The sequence below is a fragment of the Hemibagrus wyckioides genome, linkage group LG10 (genome assembly GCF_019097595.1).
Source record: "Hemibagrus wyckioides isolate EC202008001 linkage group LG10, SWU_Hwy_1.0, whole genome shotgun sequence".
Taxonomy (NCBI): Eukaryota; Metazoa; Chordata; class Actinopteri; order Siluriformes; family Bagridae; genus Hemibagrus; species Hemibagrus wyckioides.
Window position 1 is genome coordinate 1,852,501 of NC_080719.1, and position 17,500 is coordinate 1,870,000.

Genomic DNA, 17,500 nt, shown 5'->3' on the forward strand with positions numbered 1-17,500 from the left:
CTTCACCTCCTTTCCTTTCCTCTCTCGGATCGGATCGGATCTTCGTCCGAATGTTTATTTTTTTCTCAGGCGTGAATCTGCTTTGTGTTTATTTCACCTATGTTAAAAAAGAAAGAAAAGTTTTTCTTCATCCCTCTTTCTGAAGCATGACACTCGTTCTTTTTTCCTTCTTGAAGTGAGGGATTTGTATGTCGGTGTATAACGAACGTAACGGTTTTAATTGAAAGCCCGAGACAGGCCGCTATTGTTAGAGCAGACGTGGACTTGACTGTCCTTGGATTACAGAGTGACCTCGCCGTCGTCTCTTTCTGTCCCTCGGAGATCTTTCTCGTAGCTAAGAGCCCGCGATTCCACTTTGTTTTTTAAAAAGGGTCTCGTCCCTTTCAGCTCTCTCTCTCTCTCCCTCTCTCTTTTTTCAAGGCAAGGTGGTGTTAGAGAAACACAAGTTCATTGTTCTCCTCACAGATGGACGCTGAAGTTACTACGGCAACACACTAGGGCTAATCCCTGCTTTTTTTACCACCTTTCTTCATATTATTGGCTCATCAAGTGCCTACCTTTTAACTCTTAAGCGGGAACGCCGGCGCTCTCTCCTCCCTCTAATTAGCTACGATTCGTTTACGCCGACATCGTCGTGATGAGCTAATCGGAAATTTGCAAAATAATGATGCACCGCGGAGCGAGAGATTCCGCAAGAATAACAAGAATGAGGTCTTTACAGAGAAGGCGGACGTTTCTAATCCCGAGAGCTCGGGCCACCGGAGAGGGATCGTCCCTCCGAGGTCCACAAGATCAACACCACAGAACTGAAACTTTTATACTGAAACTACTCTCATTTTTGTAAGAGAGACCAAGAAAAAAAAGTTTTGGGGCTTTTCTTTTCACTTTTCTGCCTTGTAAATAATGCAGCCTTTTTGAAACCTTCTAAAAATCAGATTCTGTGATCCGGATATGATGGAAGAATGAAATAAAGAAAATAAAGAATTAGAAAGAAAATAAATTTGAATTAAGCAAAGCGAAAAGCCAATAAATAAATAAATAAATAAATAAATAAATAAATAAATAAATAAATAAATCCTGCCGTATTCAGACGGGATTAGTCTTCTGTGTCTAATGCAGAAAAGATAGAAAAATCATCTGAGAAGCTTTTTCTTTTACGTGAACACAGTAAATGTCATGGTCATGTGACCTGCTAATAATGATAATAATAATAATAATAATAATAATAATAATAATAAAGTACCACCACACCCACTATGCATCTTGCTCCGCCCCTTATCACACCCACAAGTGCTTCTAATACGGCTTCAAACATTACTGATGCACTGTGTGTGTGTGAGTGTGTGTGTGTGTGTGAGAGAGAGGCTTAGCCAGGCCAGGAGGAACGGAACAAGAGAACAAGAGAAAAGAGAAAGAATGTAAAGCCGGCCCCCTTTCGCTCGGTCCACCTTGAGTGGAGCTTCATTTATCTTCATCTTGTTAGAGTAAATTAATTAACAATCTCACTGTTACACACTTTCTCCTTTCATTACATCAAATAATGACAGCCATGGAGGAGGAGGAGGTCCCATCCTGGGGGATTAGTCCGGCGGCTGTTAGAGATATCTGTCTCTCTCTCTCTCTCTCTCTCTCTCTCTCTCTCTCTCTCTCTCTCGCTCTCCTTCTCTCTCTCTCTCTCTCTCTCTCTCTATCTCTCTCTCTCTGCTTGCGATCATTTCCTTTACAGCGCAGCAGATAAATACGACGTGCTGCAGGGTTTATTTGCAGGTCTAGTTGCTAAGGAGAGGGTTTTCATGAGAGGAGAATAATAAAAAACACGTTGCACTTTTTCGAGTTCTTCATGGCCGTGCGTCAGAACTGCGTGAAGTTCAAAAAAAGAAAGGACAAAGACGGAGTTGCGGAATTAAACCTGACCGGATATTTACGCAGGATTCTGACTTTATAATAATCATAATAAAAATAAAAATAAAACACCCCGTCCAGGAGCTCAGACCAGCTTGGTGATCGATCCTGAAGCGAGTCTGATGGCTTTACCCCGGCGTGATTTTACTCCAACTCGACATCGCGCCATCTCTGTAAATCCCGCGTTTTAACTTGCAAAAAACAGTCGAGCGAGAACTAAAAGTAAATCCCCCAATGATGCTTTTACTCCAAATAAAATGAGACTTCAAAGGAAGGAAAAGAAGTGAAGGAAAAGGATTAAGCGAGACGGATTGCGGCTGATGAAATGGTGATGAGTTCATTCATTTATCCTGGTTCTGTTCTGGAGTCTGTCCCGGAAAAACGCTGGGATTAGACGTGGGGGCACTTCTGGTTTTGGAAGAAAACCGGAGAACACAGAGGAAACTTTGCTTTTCATGAACTTCCAAACATCTAAAAGCTCTAAATCTCGTGTTAAAAACTTAAAAAGCATTCCCGATCAAATCCTTCTAAAAAAAAACTTCTGCATCACGCTAAGCTCTCTTACTAGCAAGTTCATGGTTGCCACGGTAACGTTATCATTCCAAAGGATCGTCGGGTTATAAATTTAAAAAAAAGAGCAAGAAACAACAACGTTCCCGAAGTCGCCGGCTAACCGCTAAGTTAGCTGATGCCAGGCTATTCAGGAAGGCAGGAGCAGAGGAAATTTGCATAATTATGAATATTCATGAGTCCCTGTCAGTTCGAATGAGGGTGAAGGTGTAAACACGTTCCTGGGCCTTTTTTTTTTTAATTAATAATACGATTATTTCTAACATTCAGGTGGGATTTTAAAACCGCAGACGAGTGACGACAGATAAAACTTCTGAAGGCGCGCAGAAAACAAAAAATAAAACGTGCTTCTTCGATACGAACACTACAAACACAGCGTGAGTATCTCAGTGAATATATCGGGAAATCTCTACACAGATCCGTCTATAACCATATCGTCATATCTACAAAAAAGAAACATCATAAACAACTAAAACCTTCAAAAATGAACATTTTAAAAATAAAAGTCCTTGAAAATCAAGTCACATTCATCATGGCATCATGTTTTTCTCCGTCTAACTGTATTCCAGCAAACTGCACATACACAGAGAGAGAGAGAGAGAGAGAGAGAGAGAGAGAGAGAGAGAGAGAGAGAGAGAGAAAATATATGCTGTTAATTTAATCAAATAAATGACCTTTTGAAAAAGAAATCAAAGGGGATTCATTAGCTTTAGTAAAGTTTGGCTGACAACAGCTTTGAAAGGCAGACGCTGTCACTGCTTTTAATGAGAGATCGCTAATTAGGGCTGCTACTCGCAAATTCGAGACAGGGGGAAGGTGCTCAGCGCTCACAAACAGCCCGATGGCCTACACGCTCGCGCTCTTATTTACTTCCTCTGTGTAATGACAAGCACAAATTCTTAATTAGAATCATAGGAAGGTGGCGGAGGTGGTGGAGGAGGGCGGAGTTGGGGGGCAGGGGTTGAGGTGTGTGTGTGTATATATATATATATATATATATATATATATATATATATATATATAAACTGTATATATAAAAAGTATTTTAAAAAAATAAAGAAGTGGGGTTGTTGCACAAACACACAACAGGAAGTGGTGAGAAAATAAAAATAAAAGAGAAATAGAAAATCTCAGAGACACGTGCATGCAGTCAAGAGTGAGTGAAACATGTCTTTCGCTCTCGGTGCTCGGAGGAGGAAGGGGCGGGACATACATGCTTTCACTCGGACCGACTTACTGAGGCAGCGTCGTGAGCATGCACACACACTCTTACAGACACACACACACACACACACACACACTCTGGCTCAACAGCTAGAATGCTAGGTGTTACTACTACATGAAAGGACAAATGATTTATTTTATTTTTTTTTTGTTTATTCATTTTTTTGTAATCATTTTTAATTCCCCCCACTGGACATAAGAACTAAAGCAACTGACCTCAGTAAAAAGCTGCTACGCAGAAAGCCCTCCATGTTCAGCATTTGGGTTCTGTGGCAGGAGAAATACACAGAGAGCCATTGTAACTTTTTAGCACAAGGAAATTGGCACATAACGACAAAGACAAAAAAGAAAGAAAGAAAGAAAGAAAGAAAGAACATCAACTTTTTTTTTAATCTTCCAGGAAAGAACAAAGCCCCGTTTCCACAAACTGGATTCTGAAAAGCAGCCATTTGTCATTAGCGCGTATGGTTTTCCAGCCTCAAGCTGATGATATGTTATCGTATAGTGCCCGGTTCCCTCCCTGCGTTCGCCGCTAAAGAGAGGAACAGAACAGAACAGAACAGGACAGAACCGCGCTGCTCCAGATGCCAGCCATGTGTGACGGGGCCTCGGCGGCTTCTGGGAGCCCGACCGCAGGGGCCTACACTGCGCCATCATCATCATCATCATCATCACCGTGCCAACGCCGTGCCAAGCAAACAGCGTGTCCGCCATCCAGGCAAGCAGGAATATGGTCATGATGTCTCACACACACACACACACGGCTCGCTCAGCAGCCTCTCGCACCGCAAATGTACGAGCACGTGTTTGGAAATTGAAGACAGATGTTCTCCATTAGTCTCTGTTATTGCTCTTTATATATACATTCATACATCAGAGGAAAAAAAACACTCTGAGAACCTTTAATGGTTCTAAGCAGAACCCGAAAACTGAACAGATTTAATATATATATATATATAAGCGAGGTCTTAAATGTACGGTGATTAAAAAAACGAATAAAAAATAAATGAAAGCATGTTTATGGAAAAAAATTCTTTAATTAATTTAATTATTTAAAAAAAATCTAAATGCATGAATTAATTTGTGTTTTTTAATAATTTGTCTCATTTTTACTCAATCTGCATTTTTATTAATTAATTTATTTATTTATATGAAACTATTTTTTTTATTCATGATCCAAATGGAAGCATGTTTATCGGGAAAATTCAATTTGTCTAATTTGTCTACATTTTTATTAATTAATTAATTTATTTACATCACACTGTTTTTTTTTATTCATGACCCTCAGCAGAGTTAATAAAAATATTTTTTTATATAATAATTTTTTTATATTATTTATTCATGCATTCATTTACAATTTTACTTTTTCTTTCTTTTTTTTTTACTTATTGCTTTTTTTTCTTTACTTACTTAATGATTTATCTTGGCAGTGTTATTAGTGTGAATGATGTCATAAAAAAACCCAACAGTGAAATCATTTCTCGCTCAGATCCACAGCTGGAGCTGATGCATTTCCTCAATTTTTATTTTAGTTTTTTTCCCATTTATTTATTTATTTTAAGGTTAAACGCGCTACCGCGGCAGCCGAATTCATCAAGCGCTGAAGCTAATTAGTGATTTGTCTCAGGTCGTTACACGGCGCTCTCTCTCTCACCGCCGCCTTCATCAGAAACGAGACACGTCGCAGCAGAAAGACGACCAAACGTTGCACTTCTTCCTAAATCCTTCAGGCTGCAGGGAGATGGGTGTAATTTAGCTCATGTCTCTCCTCCTCCCTTTTCCTCTCTCTCTCCCTCTCTCTCCCTCTTTCCCTCTCTCTCTCTCTCTCTCTGTGGTGAGAGACAAAGTCTTATGAGAGAATGGAAAGACTGAGAGAGGGATACAGTGTCTTTTGCTCCACTGACAAATCCACAAGTCTGGCCTGAGACTTTTCTCACAATCAGGTGTTTGAGAAAGAAGAAGAAGAAGAAGAAGAAGAAGAAGAAGAAGAAGGAGAAATAAAAGAGATGTTTTCTGGGTGTCAAAGCTATGACACAGCGAGAAAACAACAGTCATATCGCAACTCAGCCAATCAAGCGTGTCTCCTCATCACTTGAAGGGAGTGTTAAAAACACACACACACACACACACACACACACGTGCAAACCTCACGCTTTCTCACACTCAAATTTTTCTCAGCAGCCTGGTCTAAAGTCAGTGAAAACACACTTACACACTTACACACACACACACGGCATCTATTTCACGTTTTGTCGAATCCCGGACTCTGATTGGTCGTCAGTTGTTGAGTACTTTTCTAGAACAGCAGCTCTGACCCTGGCGCTTGTTCCGATACGTTAGCGTTTCTATGGCAATGGCTGGTGATGAGATGTTTAGTTTATGTTTACTTATGGAAGGAGTCTCCAGCATCAGCGCTTTTTGTAACCTCTTCAGGACAGAGAGATAAAATAAACAGAAGCTGGTGAGGAAGAATAAATGTAGCTATAAATGGATAAAAACGACAAAAATAATATTTAAATCTTATTATTTATGTTTTTTATAAAGGGGGGGATAAAGCACTTGCTGTGATTCGAGAGCGTGGATGATTCTCTCTTCTCTCTTTCTCTCTCTCTCTCTCTCTCTCTCTCTCTCTCTCTCTCACTCACTCACTCCTTCTTCTCCTCCTCAGCCGTATTGTGGTAATGGAGAGGAGTAAGAGCGCTGTGCACGGGGAGTTAGGTGCGGTTTTGGACGCTGAGCTGAGGAAAATGTGACTGAGCCACATTGTATTTGCTCTTCTCCCAACATGTATGAAAAAAAATTAAAAAAAAAAAAAAAAAGAGAGAGAGAGAGAGAGAGAGTGCGGGTAGAGCAAAAAGTCTTAAATTTAGAACAGACCTCCTTTCAAGGGCAATGATTCGCTGAATGAGAAAAGAGTGGAGGATCAACATCAGCGTTAAAAGACGAGCGCCGCGCTGCCTCTCTCTCTCTCTCTCTCTTTTTTTTTTGGTTTTCTTTCTTTTTTATTTTTCTTTTCTCTCCTCGTCGGGAATCTGCCAAGAGCCGCCCGTGTCCAAACGCCGAGGCTCCCGCCATCTGCAGCAAATGTGGTCCATTAAAGCAATACCATATGGACGACAAGCTCTCGCTATTAACACGGCTTCTGGACGCTCTGCCATCTTCCCAACACACACACACACACACACACACAGCACGCTCTCATATTTTAAAACTTTGGGACGAACTCATGCAGGGTGTGTGGGCTCGAGCGCTGAAGCCAGTGATTCTGTCATTTTATGAAGCTTTGCCTGCAGCTTCCATGGAGAGATGCTCTTCATTTAACACTCACTGGATATTTGATGTCTAACGGAGATAATAAATAAATAAATAAATAAATAAATAAATAAATAAATAAATAAATAATAAAGACTTGGCGCTTTAAATCCCGTCCTGTTTCTAATATAATATAAGAAGGAGGGGAAGTGAGGTTTTAAAGCCTTAAAAATGGCCGTGAGTCAAATCAGGCGCATCAGATCTTCCACCCTGATGATGACTGGTTTCTTCAAGAAGTTAAGATGCTGGAGAAACCAAAGGGTGTGGAGATGTGGTGAGGAGATGGTGGATCATCCGTGCGGTGCTCGCCAGTGCGGCCTCAGAGAGAGAGAGAGAGAAAGAGAGAGAGATACGAAAGCACATGGCAAAGCTCGCTTCTCTGTTCTCACACACACACATACACACGGCGGAGAACATACACACACTGCAAATCAATTACAATTTGGAGGTTTGTCTCCTCGAACCCCCGAGTCTCGCAGCTTTCCTGTTTGTTGACTTTCTGCCCCATCGCCAGCTGCGTACGCCGACACCATTCATAATTAGAGTGAGAGAAATAAAGAGACGTTTCACGACGGCCCTTTCACGCCTGGATGTTTTGAATGCCACGGTAGGGGCAGGTACTAGTAAAAACACACACACACACACACACACACTCAATGGCCCTCATTTATAGACCTTTTAGTAAAAAATGTACGCAATTCACAAAAATCACTGATTTTCTTTTTTGATTAATGCCACAAATATCCAAATTCGTTCATGGCATCTTTACATTCAGCTCATAAAACACCATCAGGTGTGAAGCTCACAGAGAATTGAAAACGATTAAACATGCTAAATCTTCCAATAACGCAGCTCAGCCACTGCAGCGGCTCGACTACCGTATAAACACGATTACGATTATACTGTGTTTTTCTAAGAGTGCCAAAACTTTTGTCAGTAAATTGTAGCTAAAGTGATTAAAGCTTATTCATAGAGACTCTTCTGAGAATGTGTTAGGGTAAAGTCTCTGAATCATGTTACACTCTGAATCATGTAACACTGAATCATGTAACACTCTGAATCATGTAACACTGAATCATGTAACACTGAATCATGTTACACTCTGAATCATGTTACACTGAATCATGTAACACTCTGAATCATGTAACACAGAATCATGTTACACTGAATCATGTAACACTCTGAATCATGTAACACTGAATCATGTTACACTGAATCATGTAACACTCTGAATCATGTAACACTGAATCATTTAACACACTGAATCATGTAACACTGAATCATGTAACACTCTGAATCATGTTACACTCTGAATCATGTAACACTGAATCATGTAACACTCTGAATCATGAAACACTGAATCATGTTACACTCTGAATCATGTAAAACTGAATCATGTAACTCTGAAACATGTAACACTCCAAATCATGTAACACTGAATCATGTAACACTCTGAGTCATGTAACACTGAATCATGTAACACTCTGAATCATGTAACACTCTGAATCATGTAACACTGACTCATGTTATAATCTGAATCATGTAACACTGAATCATGTAACAATGTAACTAAAGTCTCTGTAACAATGTAACAAAGGTTGTATTACTGTGTAACAACATAACTAGAGCCTCGGTTTTGTGTAACAATGTAACAAAGGAGTAACAACAGACTCATGGAACAACATAACTAAAGGTGCTTGTGTCGTATAACAAAATGTTCATAACGATGTAACAAAAAACTCAGTGATGTATATCAATTCTTCTGAAAATGTATTAGGAATAAATTTCCACAGTACAGTCCCACTGTATGCGGAAAAAAAGGGCCTATACTGAGCTCTGATTGGTCAGAATGCAAGCTAATTTGCGTATTAAAATCAGTCTTGCAATAACGATATAACGAAATAACAAAACGTCTCACTGTTCTATAAAATCATCTGAAATCGTACAATCTTATTAAAAAATTATTTTTTCCCCGGAATTTTTATTTTAGGATGTGTTTGGAATGAAAGTCCACTCGTCTTTGCGCTCTGTCTGATTTCCAGGCCGGATCCCGGAGCAGTGGCTCCGACGCCATGTCACACAGCCGCTTCGTACCTGCGGGTGTTTTCATTTCACACCATTAATTAATCAATGACTGCAATGGAGGAAGTCTCGTGGAGAGAGATTGATGGGGAAATGCAGGAGGATAATCAGTTCTGACAAGAACACACACACACACACACATATGCACGCACACACATGACTAGTCTTAGATTACATTTAGCAATGAGAAGCAGCTCCACAAAAAAAAAGAAAAAACAGACAGACACTTGTACCAGTGTAACAGTGATGTTGTGGAGGTTAGGCTGTAAATACACTGTGTATCATCTAAGACTGTGACAAACGACTCCATGCTCTGTAACAGTGTAACAAAACACTCTGTATCAGGTAACAGTGTAACAAAATACTAGAGTCTCTGTATGATGTAACAATGTAACTAAAGTTTGTATGATGTTACAATGTTACAACTAAATTCTCTGAATCATGTAACACTGTAACAAACGTCTGTATCATGTGACACTCTGAATCATGTAACATTTTAACTAAATTCTCTGCATCATGTAACAAACGACTCTGTCAAACACAGTGTAACTGAACACTATGTATTGCTTAAAATAAAGCAACAAATGTATCTGTGCCATGCAACAACATTACACTTTATCATGACCAACTATAAGAAAAGATACTATAATGTGTAACCATGTAACAAAACTCTACATTAAAAAAAGATTTCATCGTATAACAGAGCAACATGATTCTTGTTACAATGGAGCTGAAGTCTCTGTAACGCTGTAACAAATGTTGCAGTGCGGTGTAACCAATTAACTAAAGCCTCAGTATTGCGTAACAATGTACCAATGGCCCTGTCTCATGTAACAACAGACTCATGGAACAACATAACTAAAGGCACTAGTTTCGTACAATAAAAGTCTTGTAACAATGTAACTAAAGACTCCTTTTTATTATGCAAATGTAACTAAGTCTCTGTAATGTGTAACAATGTCACAAAATTCTTGTAACAATGTAACTAAGGAAGTCCTTTTTCATGTAGAAACGTAACTCAAGTCTCTATGGTGTGAAACCAGTGTAATAAAATTCTTGTAACAATGTAACTAAGGAGGTCCTTTTAATTATACAAATGTAACTAAAGCCTCTTTAATGTGTAACAATGTAACAAAATTCTTATAACAACACATTGTTCATGTAACTAAAATGTAACTAAAGAATTCGATTAATCGATGAATCGATTAAACTGAAACTGAATGAAAGTCTCTGTGGTAACAATGTAACTAAGATTCCTGTGACCATGTAACAAAAGACGCAGTCCTGTGTAACACTGTAACGGCTTTTTTTCTAACAATGTATCAGAAGACACCGGTGACACGTAACAACGTAGCGAACAAATGCCGCAAGCAAATAATCTCAGTTTAAATTTAGTAACACATGGAGAATTTTAAAAATATATATATATAAATAATAAAATCCATTTTCTTTTAAAAGAATACATTTCCACATCACTCTTCTCAATAAGAACATGGACTTTTGTCTGTTAGCAGTAATTTGTCAGGTGCGACTCGGCGGCAGGTTAAGGGTGCGAATTTCTTCACTGTAGCACCTGAGCGTTAGCACATGCGCTATTACCCTGAGACTGAGGTGGAGAACAAATTTCCATCTGCTGCGTAGAGGCAATCCCTCGCCTCGCCTCAGGCATGGATGGGACATGAACAACCTGTGTGTGTGTGTGTGTGTGTGAGGCTATGTTTAGTACTAGAGGGAACATACGTAAGGGACAAGGAGCCAGCTGTACTGCCCTCCGAGACCAGACATCAGATTCCTTTAGCAGCTAAAACGCTGTATTTAAAAGTGACTGATGGCAGACTAATTAAATTAGCATTTCGGCTGGCTGAGCGTGGGGTGGTGTGAAAGGGTTTTGACAGAGCTGGGATATCGTACATGGGGAGAGAGAGAGAGAGAGAGAGAGAGAGAATGTGAAAGAAAGGAGAAAAGTTTTTTTAAAAAATAAATTTGCCTGAAGTAAAGCATCCATGTAGAACTCACACACACACACACAGACACACACACACACCTCGACTAATACGTCCCGTATCCCGTCTCACCTCCGCCTTGGGGCCCCGGAGCCGCCCGAGTAGTGAATTAATTTGTGCGACATTAGGAAGGTGTGTTGAAAGGTGTCTGCTCGTGTCTCAAATTAATCGCACTGCTGGTCAGCATTAGCACCTAGACGCCCGCCGCTACGGCACACACACACACACTTACGACGCAGCGAAGGGAGGGAGTGTGTGTAAAAAAAAGAGAGAGATAAAGAGAGAGAGAGAGAGAGAGAGAGAGAGAGAGGATTCGCCCGTTCACACCGGAATAATTAGAACATGTCAGGAAGAATTAATTTCCTCATTTTTCAAAAGGATACACAGAAATTACCATGTTATTATATGACAGGGTCCCTGGGAGAATTGTATTAAATTTGATTTCCAGCGCAGCCACAACCTCCTCCTCGCAAATCCACCCCCCCTCCTTCCTTCCCGCCTTCCCCACACACACACACACACACACACACTCACACACACACACATACACACACAACAAATTAAAGTCATAAATAAGATGGAAAGAAGCGGGGCACGGAGCATATGTTTATGGCAATGAGTGAAGCCAGGGGAGCAGAAACAACTATCTTCATTTGGTTTTATTTAAATCAGCTCGACACCATGTGTCTGAATGACAGCGTTCGCTAATGGGGCTCGGATTAGGGGGCTCCTTGATATTAGCCCGGAGACGCGGCAGCCACTTAACGGGTTACACACCGTACGCTTCGACTCGCAACCTCGCCAGCTGAGCGAGGGGGAACTATTTATAATTAAAAAATTTTTAGAAATTAAGTGCGGTTGCTTTGCTCGCTTGGGTTCACGTACACACACACACACAAACACATACATATATATATATATATATATATATATATATATATATATATATATATATATAAACCTCATAATGGTTTTACCATCTTCTCCTCAACAAAAAAAATACCTTCAGAATGAGACTTTGGCTTGCAATGAAGAAAAAATAAATAAATAAATAAAAAATACCTTTGACTATAATATCCCCTATAGCTTCATTATTCTCGCTCTAATGTGCAAATGTTTTCCTGTCCTGCGATTCAAGGCCAGGATTTGTGTGAGAGAAATCTCTCCTATTACATTGTAGCATGAAATCCGAACAGAACACAAAATCCTTTTCCATAAATCAGAGAATTGTTCCCGAACACGTGTGTTTTTTTCTGTATTATAAACATAAATGCCATAGATTCATAGCTTCGGGTGTCGCTTAAAGGATGAGGTCTTTGTCGGGAAATGGAATCGAATCGAACGGGAGCGTGAATAATCAGGTTAGAGAACGCAGCTATTTATTATTCTTCCTATTTTTTTTTAATCGTGTACATTATGCCCTTGTGTGAAACCCGACGCAATCAAGGCTGCAAGAGTGTTTAGAAAAAAAAAACATTGATAAACCCAGGGCTTTGTCTGCGAACACCCTTTTTTTTTCTAAGCGTCCTTTTTATTTAATTATTTTTTTATTATTATTATAAAGTGCACGTTATTCAGAGTCCACGCCGTTACGGATGCTTACATTGGAAGTAATAGAAAGAAAAAAATAAATAAAAAACAATTAACTGGTCTTCTCTGTTTTCTCTCGAGCGAGACACTTATCCAAGGCTAGCCTCGGTGAAGTGACACAATGCGAAAGCAGCACAGGCATTCACTCGCAACAATCACGCGGGATTTACTGCGCCAATGCCGCCTTCGTCGACGATCCGTCCTGCAACCGCGAGAGGTTTCAAGGCCCTGAGACGAGGCTTTGTGGGGAAGGACAGGAGGAGGAAAAAAAAGGGCCTCTGTATGTATGTCTTTCATTAAGCTTGTTAGCTTATTACAATTCAGCCTCCCTCGTAGAAGAAAAGAGTGATGGAAAGACAGAAAGACGACAAAGTATGCCCAAACCCCCCCTGCTCTACTCTTTGGGAACGGGCGCCATTAGAGCCGAGCGCTCCCTGGAGCCCCACAAACTTTAAATAATTTGCGAATCAATTAACTCGCAAACTCTCGACATAACACGGGTTTCACACCCCCGGGGTTGAGGAGCGCCGCATTATCAGCTCCGGAGGATTCATGGCGTTTTGGGAGAAAAGTTCATGGTTGAAATCATTAATTCATTTTACAGGACTTTTAGTTATGCATTACGCTTCCCAGCTGTGGAAAAGCCTGGAGATTAATGACATGTTCTTCAGTGTAGCAGCAGCGGCAGTGGCGGCGACGACGTGTGCCTCCGTAAAGCTAATAGGTTAAACGCTGCTTTTTTCCCTCCCATGCTAGCGTCTGTGGGCTGAAAAGGGAGGAATGTGGCCAAGTCGCTGCAACGTTTCGCTGTTTAGAGAGTTAAATAAAGCGTGTTGAGGTACCGGAGAAGAATAAACGGTGGAAGGAGGCAGTGACGACCTGTTAGTGAGACGTGAACACGCTAAAGAGCGAGTCAGGACGGTAGGAAATGTCAAGTGGCGTGTAATTAACGACTGCTTAAGAATCAAATCCAGACTTTTTTGGCCTGAACGAGTTAAAGGCAGTGATGAAAAACACCGGGGTTTAAACCGACCTATCAGCAATGACAGCGTAACAAAAAAAGATTTTTTTTCCTCCACAGACTTTTGTCACAAGGATTTATGGCAAATTTTAAAAACAAAAGACGTTACATTGCGTAAAAGTTCTTGTAGCGGTGCAACAGAAGACTCTGAATCATGCTGCAATGTAACAAAAGTCTTTTTTTAAGTAGCAAAAGAGTTTTTAGGGTGTAAAAATTGTACCAAAAGATTTCTCAGCATGTAACAATGTAACAAAATTCTTATGACAATGAAACAAAAGTATTATGACAATGTAACAGGACTTTTCAGCAAGTAAACAACATAACTTTTTTCATTACAGTTCTCCATTTTTCACAGTGTAAAAATTCTTATAAAGATGTAGAAGATTTCTCGGCATGTAACAATGCAACAAAAGTCTTATAATGGAGGAGCAAAAGACCTTTCAGTGTGTAAACGTGCAGCAATTTTTCAGCATGTAACAAGATTTTTTAGTGAGTAAACGATGCACCTTGTCTTATAACAATCCAACAAAAGTCTGCCCAGGGTGTAACGATGTGACAAAAGCCTTCCGACAATGTAACAAAAGCCTGATGAGGAAGTAACAAGACTTTTCAGCACATAAACAATGTAATGTTTTTCCACACAACGCAACAAGACTTTTCATGGTGTAAAAATACTTATAATGATGTGACAAAAGATTTTTTTCAGCACATAATGTAACAACATTCTAGAAACCATGTACCAGCAGACTGTACCATGTCACCACGTGAGAAACATCTGGCAACAACGTAACTGAAGTCCATGAGGCAAAGTAACAACCAGCTCTGCATGTAGCAAACTTCTTGTAGCAGTGTAAGACAAGCTGTGACGTTGTGTAAGAGTGTAACAAAGTCTCTGTAATAATGTAACTAATGACTCGTGAGGAATTGTAACAAAGACTCCACGTTGAGTAACAAAGAAACAGTGTTTTAGTAACGGTGTAACTGCAGCATGTGACATCGTAACGAACGAATGTGTAACAAAAGCAGTGGAATTACTAATAAACAGTGTATCTAAAGAGTCTCGTGTAAGAAAATCAGAAGATCGACACGCTTAATAGCAGATTTTTAGTCAGCGACGTATGCTAATAACAAGTCCTTGAGAGCGGTTTCATCTGAAACACCTGAGAGAGATTTTCCTCTGAGATCTTCCCAGTCACAATAATTCAATTTCCGACAATTAAATCTTATTCTAAATTCCCCTTGATTAAAACGTTAGGCTGCCGGGTCCCTCCTGAGGGACGGGAGAAAGCCGAGCAGAAGAATCTCGCTGATGAGATTAAAACACTGACCCCAATTGAACATCGTCTCTGACAATAATGGAGGTGAGGGTCAGTGGAGAAGTGTAACTGGGGACGCGCAGATAATGGATGAGAAAATAACCACCCAAAGGTTATTCATTTTCATTACGCCGCCTGTTGAGCTGTTTATTTAATTTTTTTCCTCGCGGAAAATCATTCCCGGAGACCCCTTGGCTCCGTAGAGACGCGAGAGCCCAAGACAGGCTAAATGCGAAATGACGGAACGTTCCGGAAAGCTTTATTAGATGAATGGCACACGCTGACAAAGAGTGTATTCTGCCTATTGAGGAGGAAGGAGGAGGAGGGATGAGGAGGGGGTGTATATGAGTGGGGGGGGGGTAAGTGGATTTGATGATGGCACCCGACCGCCCGCCCGCCCGCTCGCCCACCCGCCCGCATCCTCAGGTGTTTCCAAACGAGTTCACACAGGAGTGATTAAACGGCGGGCACAAACAAGCCACACGTTTGCCCAAATTACTCACCACCTTGTTTTTGTGATTAATTAAACATGCAGATTAAAGTTGCTAAGGAATTCAGATTAATGAGCGCACAAGGCCTCATTGATGGGAGCGTGCGGGGAATCCGGGGCGGGGGCTTTAGGAGAGAATCTAAAACGAAGGAGACAAGACAGAGCGTGGAGTCTAGACCACGAGGAGCGCCGGCTAATGCGTCCTGGCAGCTTTAAACACTGCGCTTTCGCCATTGTGTGGCAGCTAACCGAGCTCAATTAGCAGAACGAAGACGTTTACTGCCAAGCGTGCAGAAACCGCTCAGATATTTATATTTACAACTACGTGTCCTGTGTATCTCAGATTCGACACATTGTTTGTGAGAGAGATGGAAAAATTGTAGGTGAGTCGTTCATCGAAATGGGATTAATACGTTTATTTTTTTTAAAAACTCGAGTGTAAAAAATCCACTTTCAGTCTTCTAGAGACTCGTGAGCTTGTGAGCTCTGGTAAAAAATAGTCTGTTAAAAACTTGCAAAGAAAACTTTTAAAAAAAACTCTATTTTTTAGTTATTCTTTCTTTTCTTTTTTTCAGTCACTAATCAAACTAGGAAATAAAACAAAAAAATCAAAGAAAGTTTTCACATCCTGACTATTTTTTATTCTTGCTTACACACACACACACACACACACACACACACACACACACACACAGTGGAAATGTGAATTTTCTTAAGCTAGTGTATGAACCCCTGTGTGTTTGTTTGGTGGAAAATCAGTCATTTGATTGAAGCAGGTAAAAAAAAAGGTGCTGCACATATACACCCCCCCCACACACACACACACATGCTACAAGGCTCACAGTGTTGTCCCCCTGGCTGGACGCGCTCCAGGGGCGAAGGGCTGATGTTTGCTGTTCTACATCAGTGGCTCTTTCACCTTTATTCTGCTGAACAATCAGCGCTTCATGCCCAAAAATAGAGTCCTGACCCTGCAACTTATCAGCTCCTAATATCTGTGTCCATTCTCGCAGCCTATAAAGGGGCTCTGGGTGGCCCACAGCTGCTGTGTGGTGTTAGTTGCTCCCAGCATGCTGCAATACTCCAGAACATGTAACAGCATCCTACACGTACAGTCCAGCTCAGCACAAACCCCACATAGCACACGGGTCGTGACAAGACGCACACGCCAACCGCTAACTCCTAACGTCCTCATGAAAATTCCGCTTTTATATATATACATACATATATATATATATATATATTAAAGAAAATAGAAGGATGCATCGGATCGAAGGCGGTTCCGTAAGGTAACTCCAGTAAGGTGAACGGAAATCTGATGAGTGATATCTACCTCTAGCATTTCAGGACACGCTGTGAGCTTAATAAAAGGTGTGAGTGAGGGTGAGGGTGGTGGGGGGGTCACTTCAATCCCCTTTCTGAGTGACAAGCCTGGCACACAAAGGTGGTAATCACTCCAGGTCCTTTTGTTATTCCGCCATTCAGCTCTCTCTCTCCGCACTGGCAGGCATTCAGTCGGACTTAACACACTACTTACTAAAAAAATAAATAAATAAATACAAATAAAAATCCGAGCCGGCGTGTTTGACTTTGAATCATGGGGATAAAGCGTCAGCTTTAGCGAATGGCCGTGAACTTTGAGGTGGGATAATGTCATTCACACCGGACTAATTAACACACCGGCTCTTTCTCTTTTTTCCCTCCTGCGCATTAATATGGTGTGATATAATACGGTATAAGTCCGTCCTCTGGCTCATATCCAACTTGACATTTGAAAAAAGATTAATGTGAACTTAACTTTTGGGGGGAGCGTGTTTGCCTAACGTTACCCAGAAGCAACACTTTGCCAGATATCATCTTTATTACGGTTGTTGAGAAGAGAACTGCCATTTAAGACATATTGTGGCGCGAGGCCGCAGCCGTATATCGCCTCCTGTTTTTCTGACGTCTGTCTTTAAATGGAGCTCTTTCTTCATGGCTCTGAATGCTC

General features: G+C 40.7%; 1 protein-coding gene across 5 annotated transcripts in view; it reads right to left on the reverse strand.

The window, feature by feature from the left end:
* sox6 (SRY-box transcription factor 6) overlaps window positions 1-17,500 on the reverse strand; it is a 170,881-nt gene that overhangs the window by 127,032 nt on the left and 26,349 nt on the right. For 3 of the 5 annotated variants that reach the window (XM_058400755.1, XM_058400753.1, XM_058400752.1), the window contains one exon: window positions 3,913-3,963. The exons of the other annotated variants lie outside the window; for them this stretch is intronic. In XM_058400755.1, the coding sequence (XP_058256738.1) occupies window positions 3,913-3,956 (44 nt within the window). In that variant the 5' untranslated portion in view covers window positions 3,957-3,963. The remainder of the gene's footprint in view (window positions 1-3,912; window positions 3,964-17,500) is intronic. 5 annotated transcript variants of the gene reach the window in all.